Here is a 26,006-nt window from a genome sequence, read left to right as displayed (position 1 = left end):
TCTGCAGACTCGAAAGGTAGCCATTCCGGCCTCTACAACACCAACACCTCATTTCCTCGATAAACACCTCTGGCAACATTCATTCCTGCTCAGAACCCTTCAACAATGCTTAGGAATAAAAGTCAAATGCTAATGTTTCAGCCGGATGCAATTATACAGTGGGAAGGATATTTATTAACAGCAATAACAGAACTTCCAAGTTAAGACAGACATGGTTGCAAATGTAGACTCTCTTGATCATTAGCAGTGAGCCCTCAGGCAAGTGAGTTACCCTGAACCTCAGTTCAGCTCTTCCCTGGCGACTCTGCTGGTAAAGAATCCGCCTGCAATGTGGGAGACCTGGGTTTGATCCCTGGTATGGGAAGATCCCCTGGAGAAGGGAACGGCTACCCATCCAGTATCCTGACCTGGAGAATTCCATGGACTGTATAGTCCAAGGGGTTGCAAAGAGTCGGACACGGCGGAGCGACTTTCACTTGCACTTTCTTTTTCCTTTTCAGTCCCTCTTAAGAATGGGGACGCGATCCTCTGCTGCGACAGGGCCCCCGCCACAGTGCCTGCTCGTATCAGGCACCAATTTATGTGAGCTCCTTCTCTTTGGCCTTCCTCTCCATGATCCATTTATGGCTTTATTTCCAATGCCTTTCCCCAACTGTAGGCTCTGTCTATACAGGGCACCTTGACATTACTCCTTGACTTTTCTGCCTTTCTTTATAGAGCTGTTGTTTCCTTTATCTAGAACATGTCCCATCTTGCACATTATTTACTGCTCATTATGGATTCCACATCCTCTTAAAGCTTTCCCCAGCTACCCTAGGTATCAACCGCATCAGGCTTCCTCTGCCTCTCTTTTGGCATTTAACATAGCCTATCTGTACAAGATCTGTATATGTGAATCTGTATTATACACTCAAACACCCCACCCACTGATAATACTGACAGTAACCAGTTATGTGTTAGTCGCTCAGTCGTGTCTGACTCCGTGGCCCCATGGACTGTAGCCCAACAGGCTCCTCCGTCCATGGGATTCTCCAGGCAAGAATACTGGAGTGGGTTGCCATTCCCTTCTCCAAGGGATCTTCCCCACCCAGGAATCAAAGCCAGTTCTCCTACATTGCAGACAGATTCTTTCCCATCTGAGCCCCCAGGGAAGTACAGTTAGCAACTTGATAGCAATTTAAGTGCCTCCTTAGGAAGACATTTTAAAAATAAAAATAAACACAACCATGGCTTTCATCATTACCCAGGTGGCGCTAAGGATAAAGAACTTGCCTTTCAATGCAGGAGACATAAGAGAGGCAGGATCAATCCCTGGGTCAGGACGATCCCCTAGGGAAGGGGAAGGGAACCCATTCCAGTATTCTTGCCTGGAGAAAGCCATGGACAGAGGAGTCTGGTGGGCTATGGTCCATAGTGTGGCAAAGAGTCAGACACAACTGAAGCTACTCAGCACGCACGCATAGCTTTCACAAGAAAGAATGTTAACTCATAATTTTTACAAACCCATTCCCTATATCATAGCCACTTTAAAGATAGCAACCCTAATCCCATGGCAAAAGGCAAATACAGAATCATCAACAGCAAATAAATACATGAGAAAATGGAATGCAGGTAAAGATTCTGAAAATCCAAAATTCAATTCAATTGTGCAACCACCTTATGTAGTTTCAAAGTGTAAGAATGACCTGTTCCATCATGTCTTACCATGTGTTATGTGAAGATATTTATTTCTGAAATTCAAATCTGACCTGACCTATTACCTGGTTTAAAACTTCTGGAAATGTCCCACTGACCACAGAATAAAATATAAGTTCTTTAGCTTACCTTATGTCACAGATACTGTTGAGCTCCTTCTTAACAGCCCTTATCCCGGTCTTCCCCGTCGAAGAGCCCTAATTTTGTTCAGATACACAATTCTTAGGGGCAGATTCTGCTTGTTTTCTATTACTCAGGTTATCACACTCCCCTTATAGCAACAGGTTTCAGAAGTGAGATCTGTGCTCCAATTATGGACACTGGGTTATGAAGGGAGGTCGATAGAAACCTCGGAGAAAATATATCAATGATAAAGTGCACACCAGACTTCCTCTGTTCACATAAATTTCTCTGTCCATAAACTATGCCTGAACAGAAGTCTTTTTCCAGAAATATTAAAATGAATATCTAGCTCTTATTTTTAAATACATTTTCAATTCTCATTACTAAATCTCTATCAATGATTTGATTACAAAAAAAAAACTGTACAAATGTCCAAATTCCTCTGCTTAGCTATCATCAAAACACTCATTTTCAAAGCTCAGACTCTTGAAAGAGTCATCCACACTCACTTTCCTTATTTCCTTTTCCTCCTTACATGTACCTGGAGTGGACACCTATAAGGCCTTGTGCCTAGACAGCTTCCCTCCCAGGACGGGGACTTCCCAAGCCCTCTAATCTCATAGCTACCTTGGGAGCCACCATGTTCTTTGATGACCTCATACCCCAGATACCAGTGGCTGGCCCAGGCACAACACTTAGTCTGAGATGGGCAATCTCAGGAAAGAAAAGTAATTCCAATCCAGAGGCGAAAATCACACGGTCTGCTGCCTTTCATGTCCAGAAAGCAGGTGTGTGTTGGAAAAGAAGGCAACTAACAGGCAGGAAGAAACCAAGAAATGACAAGAGGTTATCCTGATAGTGCCTCATAGGAAACGTGCTCATTCTACTGGATTCTCGTTGCATCTCTAAAATTCCTATAATTTGGATCTTCCAAACAATCCTAGTCAATCAGTCCCTCCTTTGCCTAAAACTTAATTTGAGCTGACTTTTTACCTTAAACCATAGAATCCTAAGTAAAATAACCCTGGACTATAGCATCAATCTATTCTCCTCCTACTGAAACTTCTAAATTGTCTCTTCATTATTAATCCAAGAAATACTTGTATCATTTATCTGGCATCTTTGGATCAGCTGACACTGTTCACCACTTCCTTCTTCAGGAAACATACTGGCCTCTGGACTCAATTATTCTAACATTCTCCTTATTTTTCTCAGGCCTTCCTGGGTATTCTTTCTCAGTCTCTTTTAAAAGTTCACTCTTTGACATCCCAATGATAACTACTCTATTTCCCCCCAGTGTTCGTCTTCAAACTTTCACTCTATACCTTTTCCTTAGTGACTTCATTGGTGCTGTGATAGTCACACCATGGCCATTATGTGGATGACTTGTACATGTAACTCTAGCCCTAATATCCCTTGCAAGTCCTAGAACCAAATATCTAGAATGCTACTCATTTCAAGAGGCTGAATTCAAACCCTTATAAATCCATCTTCTCACCTTGCTTAAGCGATAATCCATTGAATGGACTTTCTGATCTGACAGTTCATCTCTGATCCATTCTCCAAATCACATCCAAAGACCTTTTATAATGTTAAGCAGAAAGTCCTTGTGTCTTACTAGGATACAGAAAGACAGAGCTTTGTGACTCATCTGGCTCCCATCTACCCCCAGCCACCTCTGAGCTCTTTCCTGAATTACTACGGCCTCTGAAAGCCCCTGCGTCACACAGGGTTCCATCACACTGCATCCCTTACCTGACATACCCTTCCCTCCACCACTGCCTGTTTAAGTCCATCACCCCTTTAAAACTCCACTTGGGTCTCACCTCAGCTAGTGCGTGCTAAGTCGCTTCAGTCGTGTCCAACTCTGTGCAACCCCATGGACTGTAGCCCACCAGGCCCCTCTGTCTGTGGGATTCTCCAGGCAAAAATACTGGAATGGGTTGTCATGCCCTCCTCCAGGGAATCTTCCTGGCCCAGGGATCGAACCCGAATCTCTTACATCTCCTGCACAGGCAAGTGAGTTCTTCAACTGTGTCACTTGGGAAGCCCCAGCACAACTCTCCCATCCTGGGCTGTCCCAAAAACTACCCTATATTTCCATATTTCACTCTCTAGATCCTCTTATGGCACTGATCACACTTTATTTAGAACCAAGGTCAGTCTCTTCCACTAAACTGTAATTTACTTAAAGGAAATTATGATGACATATTATTTGTTTTTATAGCCCCAGCCCTTGGCACAGTGCTTGACACATAAAAGGTGCTCAATAAATATTTTAAATGAATATATATTGCTATAAGGCCATAATGCAGGCAGATGGGATAGGGTGTCCTCGGAGGAAAAGAACCAGATGTAGCTTTTTGACATGAGAGAAGCCATTGTAGGCCTAAGCCATTCTGTGATCTAAGCCTAGACACAATGCTTGTCCCTGAGCAGGTCTCAGTAGTAAATGATCGTAAGGGAACAAAGGAATGCAGAACAGAGGACAGCAGTCAAGAAGCAACAGTTCAGCAATAAGTCAGAGTCCCAGTTGTTCCTCAAGGGATACACATAGCCATCTGATACACATCTTAGAGTTATTCTACGCGAACTAAGACTTCCATCCTGGTAGAGGATGGTAGCCACACTTTAAGACACCAGAACCTAAGGAAAGATGATTCTGACCTTTTCTGACCCTTGTGACTTCAGTCAACTAAAGCGTGGATTCTATCAACCTCTGCCCCAAGTCTATGCTGATTTTTAAAAATATACTTATTTATTTACTTATTTGGTTGCACTGGGTATTTGCTGAACCACCCTGGCCCTTCATTGCAGAGCGCAGGCTTCTCTCTAGTTGTAGACTCGGTGGGTGCAGCACAGCATGCGGGATCTGAGCCCCCTGACCAGGGATCAGACCCATATCCCCTGCACTGAAAAGTGGATTCTTAATCACTGGACCATCAGGGGAGTTCCTACATGTGGAATTCTTCTCTGCTCCAGTCCTTCATGAATATGCATGTAGATTAAAATTCCCCCAATTTTGCTATTCGGGGAGACACTGCTTTGAGAAAGTCACTAGTGTTCTCCTTACTCGCTGCAAGTAATAAATCCTTCCGTCTCCTGGTTGTATCTTCTGCAACCCCCACCAAGAGGGAAATCCAGTTTTCAGGTAAGAATAAGGCATGCCTTTAGTAACAACTTTGAAATACCAGAATTTTCAAGAAACATGACGAATTTCAGATACAATCTTTAACATCTTTTTCCATCCTTAAAAAGTCCTAAAAAGAATATCTACACTCTGAAAACATTAAGTAACCAAAGGTAAATCTTTGAATTGGATTACTGAGTTCACCAGTTTTAAAATGTCTTTCAGTAATCACAATACATTTCCTAAAACCTTTTATATTAGAAAAGGAGATGTGTAAGGCAATTTATACACATATGACATAGTCTCCAAAAGCTCCCTTTTTTTTTTTACAATAATAGGAACAGTATAGTCATATATCATACACACGTGTATTCAAAACAAAGACAAAATATATTACAAACCCAAACCAATTTTTTCCATATTTCAAAGTTTTTCTGTTCTTGTCTATGGATGGTAGAATTATAGATTAGTTTTAGTTTCTTTCTGTTATCTTTCTTTTATTTAAATGTTATGCAATAAACATGTTTTATTTTTACAAGGGAAAAAAAAAAATCCCACAAAAACCCGTAGGATAAGTCACCTAAAATTAAGTAATCAGGCACTACACCAAATCCGCTGCATGCTTTATCTTGTTTCAAAATCTCACCATGAAAAGGTACTACAAAGTTGCCCATCTTCTAAAAGGGAATTGAGGACAAGAGTAGATAATCTGAGGTTACAAGCTAGAACATACTCCAGGCGTTCTCAGAGTTCACTATCATCTGAAACTACTGCTATTTCATACAAGATCTGGTCAGCCCATCCTAAAGGAGATCAATCCTGGGTGTTCATTGGAAGGACTGATGCTGAAGCTGAAACTCCAATCCTTTGGCCACCTCATGCGAAGAGTTGACTCATTGGAAAAGACCCTGATGCTGGGAGGGATTGGGGGCAGGAGGAGAAGGGGATGACAGAGGATGAGATGGTTGGATGGCATCACCGACTCGATGGACATGGGTTTGGGTAAACTCCGGGAGTTGGTGATGGACAGGGAGGCCTGGCGTGCTGCGATTCATGGGGTCACAGCGTCAGACACGACTGAGTGACTGAACTGAACTGGAGTTTTATACAAGAGTGTGTCTTGCTATTTTATACAAGAAACATTCAGTAAATATTACATCTAGAGTCAACATTATACTGAAACTACACCTTCTAAAACTACTGTACTAGTCACATGTGGCCAGTGAAAATTTAATTAAAAGTAAATAAAATTTAAAATTTAGTTCCTCAGTCACACTAGTTACATTCAAGTGCTCAACAGCTGTGGTGACATGGCTACCATATTAGAAAGCTCAGTTATAGAGTATTTCAGTCATCTCAAAAGGACAAGGCAGGGCTCAAAGAAACGGCTCTCAAACGCTACACTGAGAAATAAAGCTCCGCCGTGGGGGGCCGTGGAGGTGACACGTGGCCTCAAAGTGTGGGGGCTGGGGGAGGGGAGGAGAGCCTTCCGTCTCACCCAAAACACCTCCCAGTCCCGTTCAGATCTCTCCTTGATTTATAGGTTGAACTCTGGCGTATGATGCCGTCTGATGGTTAAAACCAAAATAATGTTTGAAACCCAGTGACTAAGAAGTGAGCTTTGAGGAAGCAGGAGGAGAAGTCACGCTCCGTTCAGGTGATCAGTCAACAACGGGATAACTGCGTTAACGAGAATGAGGCCACGAGTTCAGTCCTGGAACAAGCCAGTTGGCAACTGAGTCAGCAGCTGGTCCAGAAACTGGGATGCCTGCCTGAAGTAGGACATCAAGCCATTAAAAGAGCATGAGTGAAGATGGAAGATAACAAAAGAATGAGGTAAGTCACGATTTCTAGTAAAATAACTTCAAACATTTCTGTGGCATCTCTTACAGGGATAATGCATTTCCTTCCCCTTCCTCTAGAGCGCTTCAGTAGCGATTACTTGATACATTCATCCTGCGTCTGAATGTTTCCCCAATCACAGTATCAGCTTCACAAACGCAGAAATTCTGATTGATTTTGTTAACTCCAGCTTCCGCAGCATTTAGAAGAGTGCTTAGAACAGTGGGCACTTCATAAAGATTTGCTGAGTGAATGAATAAAGAATGTAAGCTAGGAAGAAAGCAAAGCAAGTTTCTGACAAAACAGGCACAGATACATCAGTCATTTTACCGCCAACCAGAGGGGAGTATAGGACGAGTAAGGAGGCAGAAGACAGGCTGAAAGCACGTACTCACTTAAATGGAATAGGCCCCAAACAGTCTAAAACCGTTCACTCATTTTTTAAAAAAGATGATCGGCAGGCCACCAAGAGAAAGTGCTACAAACATTAGTGAATACCCAAATGGCGGTTCTAAAAAACACAGTTTTAATACCATAAAGTATGGAAAGAAATGTGGGTCTTATGAATACTGGTAGACTCCAGGCATTATTTATACATATAAGCTCCTTAGAAATGTCGTATCTCCCAAGTCTGTTATCACCTTTATGCAAGTGATTCTGCTTCGGGGTCTAATACCACTTCCTGGAGGTAGTTCCCGGAGTCACCAAGTGGGTATCAAGCAGCCTGGGCTTAACTATGATACTTCAACCAGCATAGGTCCACATGAATCTGTTTTAAGATTGAATATATTTTAAGATTTCCTTTGGGAAAAAAGGGACCTCCAGTGGAAGAAGTTTGAAACTCCTGACACCGGCAACCAGTTGAATGTTTGCTGAGTGAGTGTAACAGAAACACTAAGGAAAAACTACAACTCCTAAATACATAGAAAAGTGACTCCTGCTTATCTGAAGAGCAAAGAGACACAAAGGCATCACCAAGGGCCCATAAATTGAACACCAGCATTTATGTGAACACTCTGCTGCCAAAGTGCAGATTATTTCAGAAGGTGAAAAAAATCACTCAATGGCGATCCAAATCTTTAGCAGTCTTAAAGCACAGACAGTTTTTATTCCATCAAGATTTGTCATATTTGCCAATAACAAAGAAAGCTACAGAGCCAGGTTTGAGAGTGGTCACAGAAAAATGGTAGTATACATGTCAAGTGCAGTCAGTTATGATTTTCCAGGTAAGAGTCAGTAATCCTCGGCAGAAAACTATGAAGGCGCACGGGGGACGGCAGGGTATGTGCCGCGCTGTCCTTAGTCACTCAGTCGTGTCCGACTCTTTGAGACCCCGTGGACTGCAGTCCGCCAGGCTCCTCTGGCCATGGGGATTCTCCAGGCAAGAATACTGGAGTGGGTTGCCATGCCCTCCTCCTCCAGGGGATCTTCCCAACCCAGGGGTCCAACCCAGGTCTCCCGCACTGCAGGTGGATTCTTCACCATCTGAGCCACCAGAGAACCCCAAGAATATTGGAGTGGGTAGCCTATCCCTTCTCCAGGGGAATGTCCCAACCCAGGAGTCAAACCGGGGTCTCCCACATTGCAGGAGGATTCTTTACCAGCTGAGCTACCAGGGAAGCCCCCTGTGACTACATCACAGGCAAGCAAATAGTAGGAGCTCAAATGAATATTTGTTGAATTTAATTGAATGTACTCTTAAAAAAAAAACAACCAACCAACCAGTACTGTTAATGTAGACTTTACATTACAGGCAATGGGAAAGCACAGACTCTTTAGGTAACTGAATGATACACTCACTTCTATATCATGGATATATATGGAGCAGAGAATAAATAGTGTAAGAAAGGCAAGAGGACTGGATATCAACGGCGTAGACAAGAAACGATACAGCATCTAGCACAGAAGTGGGCCTAAGAGTGCAGAACAGGAGGGAGATTCAGGAGGCACTGTATTAAACACCTATGTCAAATTCCCAGAGCTTGCTGGTAAACCTTGAGTAAGTAGGAATCTAGGGTGCGTGGCAATGTCAACAAAGCAAACCCAAGCAGAGCAGGAAGAAGCATTTGGAAAAAGCTCAGTTAAGTCACAGTGACTTAGAGGGATCCCTGCAACACTCTGTTGTTCGTATATAAAATACCCTGATCATCTTTTGCTCCCATGGGGCCACCGTCAAACTATTCTCCCTCCTAGAGGTGGTTCTCCTCCATCACCACTGGCCAGCGCTACCAGCTTTCACTGGGACTTTTTCTGGAGCTAATCGACACAACTCCTCCCCTATAATGCAATCTGCTTACATACAACAGATGGAATAATCTCGTCAAGTACAAGTGTATTCATTCATCTAACTAACAGTATTTATTCAAAAATATCTGAGCCATCTACAAAGTGCTAATACTATTTTGTACAACAGGGAGATGTCAATCAAAACAAAGGAAAATCACTGCCCTGAAGAACTTTATATTCTGATCCTCACATCAAGTGACTACTCTACTTTAGACAAAGTGAAAAACGCTTTAAGTAATCTAACGGTGTACTGGAGGTGGTGACCAAGACCATTCCCAAGAAAAAGAAATTCAACAAGGCAAAATGATTGAGGAGGCCTTACAAATAGCTTAGGAAAGAAGAGAAGCAAAAGGCAAAGGAGAAGGGCAAAGATATACCCATCTGAATGCTGAGTTCTCAAGAATGGAAAGGAGACAGAAGAAAGCCTTCTTAAGTAAACAATACAAAGAAACAGAGGAAAACAACAGAATGGGCAAGACTAGAGATCTCCTCAAGAAAACGAGATACCAGGGGACCATTTCATGCAAAGATGGGCTCATTAAAGGACAGAAATGGTATGGACTTAACAGAAGCAGAAGACATTAAGATGAGGTGACAAGAATACACAGAAGAATACATGGATAACCACGACGGTGTTATCGCTCATCTACAACAGACATTCTGGAGTGTGAAGTCAAGTGGGCCTTACAAAGCATACTACAAACAAAGCTAGTAGAGGGAATGGAATTCCAGCTGAGCCACATCAAATCCTAAAAAATGATGCTGTTAAAGTGCTGCACTCAATATGCCAGCATATCTGGAAAACTCAGCGGTGGCCCCAGGACTGGAAAAGGTTAATTTTCACCCCAATCCCCAAAAAGGGCAATGCCAAAGAGTGTTCAAACTGCACAACTGCACTCATTTCACACGCTAGCAAGGTAATGTTAGGCTTTAAGCTAGGTTTCAACAATACGTGAACCAAGAACTTCCAGAGAGACAAACTGAATTTTGAAAAGGCAGAGGAACCAGAGATCAAATTGCCAACATCCACTGGATCACAGAAAAAGCAAGAGAGTTCCAGAAAAACATCTACTGCAGCTTCACTGACTACACTAAAGCCTCTGACCGTGTGGATCACAACAAACTGAAAAATTCTTAAAGAGATGGGAATACCAGAACATCTTACCTGCTTCCTGAGAAACCCGTATGCAGGGCAAGAAACAACCGTTAGAATCAGACACGGAACCATGAATTGGTTCCAGACTGGGAATGGAGTACGTCAAGGCTGTGTACTGTCACCCTGCTTATTTAACTTCTATGCGGAGTTGTTCACTTGCTCAGTTCGTGTTTGACTCTTTGTGACCCCCCCCATGGACTGCAGCATGTCATGCAAAATGCAGAGCTGGATGAAGCACAAGCTGGAATCAAGACTGCCAGAAGAAAATACCAATAACTAGAAGAAGAACCAAAGAGCCTCTTGATGAAAGTGAAAGAGGAGAAGGAAAAAGCTGGCTTAAAACTCAACATTCAGAAAACTAAGATCATGGCATCCGGTCCCATCACTTCATAGCAGGTACGTGGGGAATAAATGGAAACAGTGGCAGATTTTATTTTCTTGGGCTCCAAAATCATTACAGATGGTGACTGAAGCCATGAAATTAAAAGACGCTTGCTCCTTGGAAGATAAGCTATGACAAACCTAGACAGCATGTTAAAAAGCAGAAACATCACTTTGCTGACAAATGCTCATATAATCAAATCTATGATTTTTCCAGTAGTCATGTACAGACATGAGAGTTGGACCATAAAGAAGGCTGAGTGTGGAAGAATTGATGCTTTTGAACTGTGGTGTTGGAGAAGACTCTTCAGAGTCCCTTGGTCAGCAAGGAAATCTAACCAGTCAATTCTAAAGGATATCAATTCTGAATATTCATTAGAAAGACCAACGGTGAAGCTGAAGTTCCAATACTTTGGCCACCTGATGCAAAGAGCCGACTCATTAGAAAAGACTCTGATGCTGGGAAAGATAAAGGGTGGGAGGAGAAGCGGACGACAGAGGGCGACATGGTTGGATGGCATCACCGACTCAATGGACATGCTTTACAGCAAACTCCGGGAGATAATGAAGGACAAGGAAGCCTGGCGGGCTGCAGCCCATGGGGTTGCAAAGTGTCAGACATAACTGAGCAACTGAGCAACAGCAAGTAACCTAGGAGAGTGGACAGACTTGTCTCTGCACCTCTCCTATCTTATCTCAGACCTCACTGGTTTAATCAGTCACAAGTTTCATCTCACTTAGACCCACCTCGGCTCAAATTCACTTATTCAAAGGGGCCCTTGATGCCCCCTGCCCCCTGCCATCCCCTGTATGATAAACTCTATTGTTCTGTTCCTTGCAGAGCTTACAGAAACTGTTATAATGCTCCATAATGGCAGGGAGCATATCATTTCAATATCACATATCAACTCAGTCCAGAATTTATCACACTGCTATGAACCTAGTACAAGTAAATGGTGGTTAAATACATATTTCCTATTTAAAAATACAGATCTAGAGGTACAAGTAGAGCAAATCAATCGGATTCTTTATTTCCTTTAAAAAGGATTTCAAAATTTCTTCAGTGATAGAAATAATGATGGCAATGATAGAATCAGCCTCTCAAACGTATACTTGATCCCTACTGCAATGGGGCCTCCCCCGACACCATTCCCCCCAAATCAATCCAGCATAGGTACAAACTTTTTCTGTGGTTAATCCAGAAAATACAGATCGATCTTTTATCTTACTTGAGGTCTCAGCAGTCTTGGATCCGTCCGGCCATTTCTCACTCCTTTTCTTCTGCAGTATCATCCGTCCAGTTGCCACTAGGACTTTCCCCGAGTTCTCTGGAACCCTGGCCCCTCCTGTGTGCCTGGGTCTCCCCTTCTCCTCTAAACTGGCTTCCACTCCTATGCCTCCCGAGGCGGTTCCGCCAGGGCTCTGTATCCCCAGAGGACCCTCTCCTGGAAACCAGAGTTAGAGGAGTTATCTAACTGCTTGCTTAACAACTCTACACAGACATCTGATTGACAGCTGCACTCAGAATCAAATCTAACATCGTCCTTAGGAAATCTGTGCCTCCGTCTGTACTTCAGTCTCTAGCCAACCGACCAGACCCAAAATACCACATCCTGACTCTTCCTTCTGCACCATCCTCTTCCCAAGTCCAATCCATTCAGTGTCCTATCACCCTCACTTCTAAGTATCTTTAGGACCCACCCTCCCTTGACCTCTGTCCTGGTTTTCACTCTTACACTTTCTGAATGGTTTTCTTTATCTCTTGCCCCTCTCTGCTCATATCTTCTCTTTGTTTCCAGGGAAGAGAAATTTATGAATATGAATCTGAGAAGTCTGATGCTCCTTCTACAATGTATAACCTGTTTAAAAACACCCTCTACGGTTATGAAAGTTGGTCAGGGAAAAGAACGAAGGTTCTTTTCTTCTTAACTCTGTATCTCCAATGTCTAAAAAAGGCTCTTCGCAGAAAGCAGTGGCAGTGTTAGGCGCTCAGGTGTGTGCCTCTGCAGCCCCATGGACTGGAGCCCACCGGCTCCTCTCTCCATGGGACTCTCCAGGCAAGAACACTGGAGTGGGTTGCCATTTCCTATTCCAGGGGATCTTCCCGACACAGGAATCAAACCCGGGTCTCCCACACTGCAGGTAGATTCTTTACCATCTGAGCCACCAGGGAAGCCCTCTTATACTCATGTCATTAAATACCTTGATGTAGTAAGCCATTAAAAAAAAATTAAATTATCAAGACGCCCATCCTATCCACCCACCCCACCTCCCGGTATATACTGTAACCATTAAATATAAAGTGATCCCGACTAAGATACTAACAAGTTTTTTTTTTTTTTTTTTCCAGAATTCTACAAGTGTTTTAAAAGTTAACTTGAAATGAAAAGGAAAATAGCTAGGAAAACTAGAAAATGAAGTTTAATGAGGAAATTGAGCCTAACATTTGCTAAAATGCACCAAAAAACTATATTTTGAACAATGTGCTCCTGGTATCAAAATAGACAATACAGCAAAGTAAAAGCTGAAAAGCAGAAAAAATATAAAGCTCAGAAATGAGTAAGAATTCAATATATGATAAAGATGACTTCTAATGTTACTGAGAAAATGATAAAGCAATTCAATAAACTCTCTCTGGAACTATCAGCCAACAATTTGGAACAAAAATAAGTAAACCTGTTATATATCCAGTCATTCACTTCCATATGAATAAAAGTTAAATGATACAAATGAAAAAAAATACTAAATCTATAGGTACATACTTATTTAATCTTAGGATTGGAAAAGAGAGTCTAAACTATAACAAAAACAGAACAAATAGTGACACATTAATAAACACGAATACAGACAAAAATACCGTAAACAAAGGCAGGCAACACCCAGGAAACAAATACTTGCTATGTGACAACAATGAATTGATATCCTTAATACATCACCAGATGGTCAACACCGAAATCTGATTCATTATATTTTTTGCAGCCAAAAATGGAGAAGCTCTATAGAGTCAGCAAAAACAAGACTGGGAGCTGACTGTGGCTCGGATCATGAACTCCTTATTGCCAAATTCAGACTTAAATTGAAGAAAGTAGGGAAAACCACTAGACCATTCAGGTATAACCTAAATCAAACCCCTAACGATTATACAGTGGAAGTGCGAAATAGGTTCAAGGGACTAGATCTGATAGACAGAGTGCCTGATGAACTATGGATGGAGGTTCGTGACGTTATACAGGAGACAGGGAACAAGACCATCCCCAAGAAAAAGAAATGCAAAGAAGCAAAATGGCTGTCTGAGGAGGCCTTATAAATAGCTGCGAATAGAAGAGAAGCAAAAAGCAAAGGAGAAAGGGAAAGATACACCCATTTGAACGCAGAGTTCCAAAGAACAGCAAGGAGAGATAAGGAAGCCTTTCTCAGCGATCAGTGCAAAGAAATAGAGGAAAACAACAGAATGGGAAAGACTAGAGATCTCTTCAAGAAAGCTATAGATACCAAGGGAACATTTCATGCAATGATGGGCTCAATGAAGGACAGAAATGGTAGGGACCTAACAGAAGCAGAAGATATTAAGAAGAGGTGGCAAGAATACACAGAAGAACTGTACAAAAAAGACCTTCACAACCCAGATAATCATGATGGTGTGATAACTCACCTAGAGTCAGACATCCTGGAGTGTGAAGTCAAGTGGGCCTTAGGAAGCATCACTACAAACAAAACTAGTGGAAGTGATGGAATTCCAGCTGAGCTATTTCAAATCCTAAAAGATGATGCTGTGAAAGTGCTGAACTCAATATGCCAGCAAATTTGGAAAACTCAGCAGTGGCCTCAGGACTGGAAAAGGTCAGTTTTCATTCCAATCCCAAAGAAAGGCAATGCCGAAGAATGCTCAAACTACCACACAATTGCACTCATCTCACACGCTAGCAAAGTAATGCTTATAATTCTCCAAGCCAGGCTTCAACAATATGTGAACCATGAACTTCCAGATGTTCATGCTGGAACCAGAGATCAAATTGCCAACATCCGCTGGATCATCGAAAAAGCAAGAGAATTCCAGAAAAACATCTATTTCTGCTTTATTGACTATGCCAAAGCCTTTGACTGTGTGGATCACAATAAACTGTGGAAAATTCTGAAAGAGATGGGAATACCAGACCACCTGACCTGCCTTTTGAGAAATCTGTATGCAGATCAAGAAACACCAGTTAGAACTGGACATGGAACAACAGACTGGTTCCATATAGGAAAAGGAGTATGTCAAGGCTGTATACTGTCACCCTGCTTATTTAACTTATATGCAGAGTACATGGTGAGAAACGCTGGGCTGGATGAAGCACAAGCTGGAATCAAGATTGCTGGGAGAAATATCAATAACTTCAGATATGCAGATGACACCACCCTTAATGGCAGAAAGTGAAGAACTGAAGAGCCTCTTGATGAAAGTGAGAAAGAGTGAAAAAGTTGGCTTAAAGCTCAACATTCAGAAAACTAAGATCAAGGCATCTGGGCCCATGATTTCACAGCAAATAGATGGAGAAATAGTGGAAACAGTGGCAGATTTATTTTTGGGGCTCCAAAATCACTGTAGATGGTGACTGTAGCCATGAAAAGATGCTTACTCCTTGAAAGAAAAGTTATGACTAACCTAGACAGCATATGAAAAAGCAGAAACATTACTTTGCCAACAAAGGTCCGTCTAGTCAAGGCTATGGTTTTTCCAGTGGTCATGTATGGATGTGAGTTGGACTATAAAGAAAGCTGAACACTGAAGCATTGATGCTTTTGAACTGTGTGTGGTGTTGGAGAAGACTCTTGAGAGTCCCTTGGACTGCAAGGAGATCCAACCAGTTCATCCTAAAGGAAATCAGTCCTGAATATTCATTGGAAGGACTGATGTTGAAGCTGAAACCCCAATACTTTAATCACCTGATGTGAAGAGCTGACTCATTTGAAAAGACCCTGATGCTGGGAAAGATTGAGGGCAGGAGGAGAAGGGGACGACAGAGGATGGGATGGCTGGATGGCATCACTGACTCAGTGGACATGAGTTTGAGTAAACTCTGGGAGTTGGTGATGGACAGGGAGGCCTGGCGTGCTGCGGTTCATGGTGTTGCAAAGAGTCACACAGGATTGAGCAACTGATCTGAACTGAATACATACATAGTTCCATCAAAACAATAATTAAAAGTCGAAAAGCCCATCAAAACAAAGACTGTAAAACAGGAATAGGAAAAACACTAAAGAAATATAAATGACCTATAACTCTATGGAGAAAAAAGTTTCACCTCACTAGTATTTTTATTATTATTATTAAAACAATATACTATTTTAATCTAATAGAATTATAAATTTTTTCAAATGATAATATAGTATTAATTATAGTACAAACTAGCATTTTAAAACACTTTTGCAAAATGATACCAATTTTCCTATAGGACAATTAGGCAATATGTATCAACTGTCTCTAAATTATACATAACCTTTAATATACCACTTCCACCGTTTAAAAATTACCCTAAGTAAATAATATTACATGTACAAAGACATTAATAATGAAGAAGATTGGAAATAACCTAGTTGTCCAACAGTGTTCATTTGGCAATTAAAATTCTAACAGAACCATACAACATAATGACCTGTATATTTACATGGAAAGATATTACAAAGATACATGTTTTATTAAGATCCTGTTTAAAACACACACACACACAACTATTTTAAGACAGTTATAGATGGATAGGTGTGTCTGTGTGCATAGGTAAAAGTCAGGAAGGATATGCATACAAAGGGTCTATATCCGAATACTAAGGAGTGGCTATCCGTTAAATCAGTCATTCTCGCTGGGGCGGAGTTTTCAAATACAGTGTCCAATAGTCACGTTATAAGTCTTTTTCTTTTTTTTTTGCGTTTTAACACTGTATTTAAACAATTCTAAGAGCGCTCTATTTTTTCTTTATGTCATCTCTAAAACTGGTAAGTACTTTAAAACCATGGAATCAAAGCATTCTGTCAGCACTTTTTTCTGGGAGATTTGTAAATTACCACATGCCTTAAAATTAATTTAGATACACTATAGCATATCTAGATTTTTCTAGGAGTGGAACTAAATGTGAAAATAATTAAGGGAAGAACATACAATTCATTCTATCTGCAACTCTACCGAGGTTGTCCGGCTTTAGCTTGAAGGAGCAAAAAAACTGGGATTGAAGACAAGCAGAAGGGGAGGGGAAGGGGACGTTGCAGGAGGTAGGGTTCTCCACAAAGGAAAACCCTTGAATGGATCACAAAGGCAGACAAAGTGCCTCATTCACCTCAGTATCCCATTCATCCAGTAGTACCCAGTACCAATGTTTGCTGAGAAAAGGGATAAACACTCTTTTAGCAACAGGAAGTCCACACACAGTATTGACAGAAAGGAAAAGACCTACAGATCACTTGGCAAGGGAGAATTCAGAAGTATAGCAGCATACCATGAGAGTAAAATCCCCGAATAAACGATCAAACTCTTTATAAAGAGCACCACACAACATAACCAAGCCCTGCCCCTAAAGCAGTTTCAGTAAGCTGTCTAGAGTCCGTCAGGCAGTTCAGTCGTTCAGTCATGTCCAACTCTGCTGCTCCACGGACTGCAGCACGCCAGGCTTCCCTGTCCTTCACCATCTCCCGGAGCTTGCTCAAACTCACGTCCATTGAGTCGGTGATGCCATCAACATCTCGTCCCCTGTGGTCCCCTTCTCCTCCTGCCTGATTAAATCTTTCCCAGCATCAGGGGCTTTTCCATTGAGTCTGCCTTTCTCATCAGGCTGCCAGAGTATTGGAGCTTTGGCTTCAGCGTCAGTCCTTCCAATGAATATTCAAGGTTGATTTCCCTTAAGATTGACTGATTTGATCTCCATGCGGTCCAAGGGACTCTCTAGAGTCTTCTTCAAGACCACAGTTTGAAAGCATCAGTTCTTCAGCACTCAGCCTTCTATATGGTCCAATTCTCACATCCGTACATGACTACTGGAAAAAGAACAGCTTTGACTATATGAACCTATGTTGGCAAAGTAATGTCCCTGGTTTTTAATATGCTGTCTAGGCTTGTCATAGCTTTTCTTCCAAGGAGCAAGCATCTTTTAATTTCATGGCTTCAGTCACTGTCTGCAGTGATTTTGGAGCCCAAGAAAATAAAATCTTTCACTGTTTCCATTTTCTCTCCATCTATTTGTCATGAAGTGATGGGACTGGATGCCATGATCTTAAGTTTTTTGAATGCTGTGTTTAGAGAGGGGATCCAAGGACACTTTTGGACTGCCTGTGAATTATATTAGTAAATTCTTTACATACAATAATTCCACACCACAGGGGAAATGAAGGTATGTATTTAAATGGACATTTCTTTCTGACTTAATACAGTCAATATATTAAAAGATCAATTCTATAAATTCTACACAATTGGGTTAACTTCACATTTATCATTTCTTAATAGATTCTGCCTCAGTTAATATTTTGCATAATATAATTTTTCATGGAGGCCCATGACCTTATTTAAATTAATACAGTAATTCAGAGAAGGTACCCTAATTAATTAATTGCTAATAAATATTCCCTAAGGACAGAAGCCCAAGTTCTTTTTACCAAAGAAATAACTGCATGTATCTATTCAAATGTGTCTAAGTAAGTCTATTTTCCCTTATCTCAAGATACTTTAAAAACAAAGCATGTATTTTAACCTCAGGAAGACCACTGGGGAACCCAGAATTATAAAATTCTAACTACAGTTTGAATGACACATTTTACAATACACACGACCTTAAGTTTCAGGGATGTGCCTCAAGTAGACACATAAATAAACTTCAAGTTCCTAAGTCCTTAATGCAGCTTCATCTGTACATATACTTTAAATGTGGGTAAATATGTGATTAAATTAAGATGACAATCTTAATTCCCATCCATTTACTAGGAATCATTTATATTTTATATAGCACTAGAGATGTCTTCTCTGAGCTTAAGAAGAATTATAATGGGGGGAAATCAAACCAAACATTGATGGACAACGGCAAAGAGCATTCCATGTACAAATGAAAAATGTTGCTTGCTGGAGATCTATTAGATCATTTTCAAAGACACCACCTTCTTGACACTCTCTGTCAGATAAATTAATCACAAAAGTAATAAATGTCTGAATTCAAAGGAAGCTGTTCTCATCAAGGTTCAGCACATTACTAAGAACTTCTTACTAACAGTAACTTGAATTAGGATATAACCAAAAATCACCCACATATCAACACTACTACTACTTCCCTAAAAAGCCAAGGAGTAGAATTTTTGACAGAAGTCCACTGTCACTGGAACGTTGTCACTCCTTGAACAGCAGCTAGAAAAAAAAATGCTGGGAAACTCTGTTTTGAGGGGTCAAACCAGTGCTTATTTTTCTATGCCTTTCCTTTCTCGAAAACACTGCCCAGGGTACCTAATATAATAAACTATTCCACATACTCTTCATGTTCTCTCTCTGAGAAACAATAATTTACTTGTACAAGCTTAGATTTGCAAGAAAACACTAGCTTTCGCCCTGGGAGATCACGTTTTAGGTTTACTTGGCCTGACTCTAAGCGAAATTACGAAGTCAGCAAAGTTTACCCTCCGTGTCTCCCCATCCTCCTTGGTTTTTCTTCCATGCGCTACCTCCCACTATTCCTCACCCACAGGAAATCTGGAACTCCGATCCCACCCCTGAGCTAAAGATAGTAGACTGTGACACCCACCTAGGCCCAGCGTATGGAGCTGGAGATCTGTCCCAAGTGTCTACTTGTGGGACTAAAGCTGCAGTGATCATATAATGGTGGTGATTACGAACAGTGACTTTGCACATAGTCACACACACACACTTTTCCTCATTTTGTGAACCAGAATTACCTGAGATGAGGGGGCAGGGGAAGGGTAGAGGAAATACAGAAAGAAACACCATGCAATTGAGTGTACGGAATTTATCTTGCTCTGCCTCACCCTGAACACATTTCTGGGTGCTCAGTACAGCTTCATTTGCAGGTAATATCCTTTTTTCTTAATTTATTCATTTTTTAATTGAAGGATAATTGCTTTACCGAATTTTGTTGGATATTCTTCCAGGTAATATCCTTTAACAAACATGGTCCTTCTCTACCTTAACTTAAGGATAAACTGTTACAGGTCTTATATAGGGCCTTCGGGAACCAAGGAAGTATCAGTGGGAAGGACAGGACAATATCCTATATGTTCTAGGCAGTTATCTACTGGAGGATATACTCCAATGTCTGTGAATATCTGTTTATGAATACAACTATGAATCGAATGAACTAAAAATCTGTTTATAAATAGAAAGTTACTATTTTCCTTCTCCCCTCTACAAATGGTCAGCTCATTTTTACCTTTTCTATTTCAACATCAATGTCACCTCCTCAGGGTATCAATCTTTCCCTGGCCATCAAATCTCAAGCAGGTTGTTTTGCCCCTTTGCTCCCTTCACAAAACTTGGAAAACTCAAAATTCTTTTACATCCTTTCCCTTGGAGCTTAGGGAGCTCCCCCTCCCAGAATCCCAACCCAGCACAGTGTACTCCAAAAACTATGCTAAAACAAAATTCTAAAGACAGAATTCTGACTTTCAAAGAGGCAACAACAGAATGTGAACTAGTTACAAAAGCAGTAACAGAAGAAGTGGGGAGGTGTCAGGAACCAAAAACACAAAGGGAGCGTTAATAACCATGAGTTCAGACTAAGGTCAAGGTTAGATGGGCGGTGTGATAGAGCAAAGAGGAAAAGCTGAACAGGACAGAGGAAATGAAGAAACAAACAAATTCCAGATTAAATGAGCCCACGCATGTCCAGCCTGGTAGGGCCCCAGACAAGATGAGGCAAGAAAGACACAGTAAAAAATGAGGGTGCGTTAATTAATCTTGAAGACATCATTTGACTTGCCTCAATCCTCCAGCCAAATTCTGATAACCTCATGTCCTATTTAAGCAAATAAACTGAGGTTATCAAGCATCAGTTCAGTTCAGTCACTCAGTCGTATCCAACTCTTTGTGACCCGATAGACTGCAGCACAGCAGGCTTCCCTGTCCACCACCAACTCCCAGAGTTTACTCAAACTCATGTCCACTGAGTCAGTGATGCCATCCAACCTTCTCATCCTCTGTCGTCCCCTTCTTCTCCTGCCTTCAATCTTTCCCAGCATCAGGGTCTTTTCCAATGAGTCAGCTCTTCACATGAGGTGGTCAAAGTATTGGAATTTCAGCTTCAGCATCAGTCCTTCCAATGAAATTCAGAACTGATTTCCTTTAGGATGAACTGGTTGGATCTCCTTGCTGTTCAAGGGACTCTCAAGCATAAAGCCCTGTAAATCTCACCCTCAGAACTCCTGTTTATCTGCACCTGAGTCTTAAGTCTCAGAAGAGGCAGATTCTGTCTCTGAAGGCTTCATTCTACCAATCATTCCACTATCTCCTCAACTCAGCTTGTCTGCCTCTAGGTCTTTCTTTCCTAGAACCTGGGCATGCTCAAATCCCCACCCTCCAAGAACAAACAAACCCCTGTCTCCATAGAGATGGTGTTCCCTCCATCCTCCCACTGACAGCTTCTGAAAAGCAGACCTCAGTGACTCCATCTATGGCATCTCTTCGGTCCACTTTGCAACTCAACACAAACATGCTCCAGCAAAGGGACAGAGGTTTACTGGCAACTATTTTTCTTCTAGGTGGCCAAATCCGAAAGGTCATCTTGGCCCCTCTCAATTAACTACCCGGCCCCCTGCAGCATTTCACACTGTTGACCACTTCCTCTGGGAAACTCTTCGCCCCCTGACTTTAATGAGACCTGACTTGCAGATGCCCTGGAGGTCACCAGTGTTCTCTTCAAGGCTTTCCTCTCTTCACACCGTACATTTTCCTCCTGAGTGAGTCATTGCAAAGGTTTTAGCTATCACCACTGATTTCAAATCAAGACATCCAGTGTACACATCTTTACTCAGCAAACCTATGATTTAACCTGAAAGTTAAAGCTTAAACGTGAAGTCACTGTCCTCTCTTGATGAACTTTTCAATATCCTGATTGATGGCAATCCGTTGCCCAAATAAGAATTCTGAGTCATCCTAGATACGACGACTATGCCCCAGTCCTGGCTCCACGTCCAGCAGATGCACTAGAGCTATTAGTTACTACTTCTGAAGTCTGCTGCTTCCAGCCTCTTCCTCTTCCTCTTCCTCACTGATTCTGCAGCCAATCATCACCCTGTCTCACCAGCGGACTGCAGATCTCATCTTCTTCAATTCACCTTTGATGTCAGCAACCAACCCAACAACACTGTCCCTCCGCTTAAAAGCATCTAGTTACTTTCCTTTCCGCCACTCCAACCTATGAGACAAACATCCACTTCTGATACTTTCTCCTGCTGTCAGCGCTAGCCACGGGGCTGGTTCATGCCTTAGTATCCCTGTTTTAGGTTCTTTCCTGTTTTTAAAACGTCCTCCGGCAGCAAGAAGCTTGTGATCTTTCAAGGCACAGAGGAAATGCCACCTCTTCCATGAAGGCCTTCCTCATCACCCTTGTTCCACATTCAGATTAGAGACAGTTGATCACTCCCTTCTCTAGTCTCTACTTTGCATATATTTATTACATAACTTAGCATCATCCATTACAGTTGCTGTGCTTGCAAGTCTGTGTCCATATGTGTATATATGCCCGCAGGCACATACATTTCTTAGAAGACTCAGCCTACATCCTATTGATTATCACCCCAGCATTCTGCACAGAGCCCAGAAAGTAAATGTTTAGTAACTGGTTCTGAATAAATATTTGCTGGCAAACTGCTGTAAGTCAAAAACACTAGGATTTCCAATAACAAAGTAAAGAAAGTTATCAAGTTAAAAAAAAGGAAAACAAAGGAGGATCTTTGTTGCAAATGCAAAGAAAATAGCATTTGTTGTACATTAGACCCTGCCCTGAACCAAGTGGGAGTTAAGAGGTCTGGCTCTCTGCACTCCCAAGCCATCTGCTCCATCCTGTGTCATAACACGACACACATCTTATTACAAATAACTCTGTGGGCGTCTGTGATGAAATATCACTACCATTATAAATACTGTCAAAATATCTTAATAGCAACTATATTTACTGAGCATTTACCAAGTGTCAGATACCTTTTTAATGCTTCACTCATTTCATCTTCGCAACAGGCCAGTGCTGTGAGTGTCTTAGTATCACCATTTTACAGATGGAAAACTGAGCCTTAAAAAGATGAATCAACTTGCCCATTGCCCTGTAGCTAGTGAACAGGGTTCAGAGTCAAGGAGTATGATTTCAGGGTCTATGCTTTTGATTTAACTAGTATATAGCCCAAATACACAAACGGGCTTCCCAGCTGGCTCAAGCGGTAAAGAATCCACCTGCCAATGCAGGACACGTGGGTTCAATCCCTGGGTCGGGAAGATCCCCTGGAGGAGGAAATGGCAACCCACTCTGGTATGCCTGCCTGGAAAATTCCATGGACAGAGAAGCCTGGCGGGCTACAGTCCACTGGGGCTGCAAAGAGGCTGCCACGACTGAGCGACTGAGCACACACATGCAAATACACAGATAAAGGCCACCAGGGTTCTCGGAAGGCATGGACCATGTCTGGCCTGTTTTCTACTTGACACATAGTAAATGCTCAGTAAATATTTGCTGGCCAACTGACTGGATGAATAAAAGATTGTTTAGAACTTCGAGCCTAATGTGCGTTTTTTCCTATAAGATACAGGTGATGTTCTTGAAGGATTCTTTGAGCTGTAACAGTTCCATGGTTTCAGCACACACAAAGGGAAGGCGTCTGCTGCCTGAGCTATGATGACGACACCCTGGGCAGAGCACAGATAGGGAACCAGGCATCACCTGGGCTTGGATGCAATCGAGATGCACCTCCTAACCTGGGCAAATTCCTTCATCTTTGAATCTCTATTTCTTCACCTTAAGATTCGGGTGGTCCTACCAACTGCCTCAATAGGTGATTTTGAGGATTAAATGAGTAAATATGAAAGAGAAGCACTTATGCAATGCCTAGAACATATTCAACCACTAAATAAATGGCAGCTATTACTGCAATACTCAGAATCAGACCACATGAAGGGAAGAGGTAAGCACCTGCTCATGAAACAAACACAGAATTCTCACAGGAAGACTATGTCCTATTTCTTTATTTTACTGAAGGCTATGCCTTTGGATTTAGCATGTGAGTTAGAAACAGAAGATTTAGCAAACAACTATATCTCCATTCAAAATTCTGAATTCTTGTTACTTTCTCCTTGTGTTCCTAATTGTTCATATCCAGAGAATTCTCTCATACCTCAATCTCTCTCATTTCTCATTTCTTTCACTAGAAGATACATTTCTTAAGTGTCATAAAAAATGAAGAGTGAGTACAGAGGACTCTTGCTAAGGAAGAATTCTAGTCCACACAAATATCTCAGATCTTTTTGCTAGCCTATCTGATTAGAGTATCCTACCCCTTCTCTCCCAAAAAGTTTCCTTAAAAAGTTAAATTTATTCAACTGAAAATAATTTTAAGAAAATTGACATCCATTTTCCAAGAGTAAATAAAATATCCTCAAAAATCTCCAAACCAAGTTTGTGAAATCCTTTCCTAAAAAGAGACACTTAGGTCTTTTTCCTCTCTCAGCCCCAGCATTAGCAAGTAAGGAAAATCTACTAAAAGGAAAAAAAAAAAAACAAAACGAAAAACAAAACCTGTGTTCCAGCAAGCTATCATAAAACTGTAAGAAACAGTATCATCTCATAAAATTTAATAAACACACAATAAAATTGTTAAATGAAATAAAATAAAAAAGCAGCATGACTATTTTATCTTTTTTACAGTAGCAGACATATAAGATGCTATATTAAAGATGGCATATGTGAAATTTTTCAGTCATATTTTCCTTAGAATTTGGGGGAAATGATATTAAAAATGACAGTATCTTCAGTTGAATTTATCCCAAAATTTCTAAATTCTTTATCAGATAATGCTTCTTTGTTTTTATTCCACTGTCAGTTCTTACCACCCATGATAACAGGAGTCAGGAATGGCATAAATAAATCAATGAAAACTCAAGACAAAGCTCATAGTAAATAACATCTTTTCTCTGCCTGCTCTCCAAAATGCTCATGAGCCAACATTAACTAACTTTAATTTTATGTTTTATCACTGCTCTTGCCCATTCTCTTGTGCAAAAATTAATTAGCAGTGATAGGGGCAAAAGAGAAGCAGTGGGATAGACTGGTCAAAATCAGTTTGCTCCGAATAAACAGGCTGGAACTGATAGTAGGCTGAATTCATATTTCGTGAATGAGAAAACCAACGTGAGTTCTACAAGATCTCACAGAAAGGCAGCTGGGAAGAAGTCAAGGCCACACCAGGAGCAGCAGCCACGAAAGCAGGGGCTGAGCGGGGACCAAGAGGCGGTGAGTCAGGGTCATGATCACTCCTTTCAAGAGATGATGAAATGTGCAGATGATGGACTGTGCAGAGTGGCCTGAGTAACCAGCAAACTCATGTGCCCTGAAAGGACCCCATTCTCGTTCCCGCACCCATGTCTGCAGGCTTTGGATCCATCCCATGAGGTTTAGAATAAATATTATTACCACTATCATTATCATCACTACTACTTCTTCAGCAGTCACTTACTGGGCAGGAGTGGACGGGGGCAATGTGTGCTGAAAAACCTTTCATGATTTCATTAATACTCCAGGGAACCAGACGAGCAAACCAAAGCACACAGGGCAAGCAGGAGCGGAGCAGATGGGAAATCACACCCAGGTCTGTTCGACTGCAAAACCCAAGCTCTTCAGCACTGTGCTTACCCTCCACCCAGAAACCACGCTGGTTCAAGCAAAGATACTCAAGAGTCAATGACTTTCACAGTAAGGAAACTACGCAGGATACAAGCAACAGGGAAGCAGAGAAATGTGAGGCTTAGATAGGTTATTCATAATTATGAGATGTAAGCAGAGCTCTGGTGACAACGAAAGGAAACAGAAACGCTATCTCAAAAACATGAAAAATAAAGGTGTAAAATACAAATGAAAGAGTATAAAAGTTAACTTCGAAACTGGAATGCATGCATAGTCACGGCAAACCATAATACAATTTTGACACTTTGATAAAACATTAATTCAGTATTTTCCATTTTCTCAAAATTGTCTACATTTTGTATTCACATACCATTTAAGTTTTTTCACTTGGATTTGTATTTCAGGACTTAACTCCTCACCCAAGCTACCCTCCCACATTTACAGCTATCTGCAAAACGGCTTCCATTATTAAAGAATCTCAAACTCCACATATAAGTAAGGTCATCTTTTTCACAAAACCACTTCCTTCTCCTGACTTTCTTATTTC

The 26,006-nt window shown here is 41.4% G+C and overlaps 1 protein-coding gene across 9 annotated transcripts in view; it reads right to left on the bottom strand.

Annotated features, from left to right (window-relative positions):
* Positions 1–26,006, bottom strand: part of RUNX1T1 (RUNX1 partner transcriptional co-repressor 1) — a 149,681-nt gene that overhangs the window by 66,055 nt on the left and 57,620 nt on the right. For 4 of the 9 annotated variants that reach the window (XM_043880217.1, XM_043880214.1, XM_043880216.1 and 1 more), the window contains one exon: positions 11,843–12,058. The exons of the other annotated variants lie outside the window; for them this stretch is intronic. In XM_043880217.1, coding sequence (XP_043736152.1) covers positions 11,843–12,058 — 216 coding nt within the window. The remainder of the gene's footprint in view (positions 1–11,842; positions 12,059–26,006) is intronic. 9 annotated transcript variants of the gene reach the window in all.

This window comes from Cervus elaphus, chromosome 21, assembly GCF_910594005.1.
Source record: "Cervus elaphus chromosome 21, mCerEla1.1, whole genome shotgun sequence".
NCBI lineage: Eukaryota > Metazoa > Chordata > Mammalia > Artiodactyla > Cervidae > Cervus > Cervus elaphus.
This window is presented reverse-complemented; position numbering and strand designations above follow the sequence as displayed.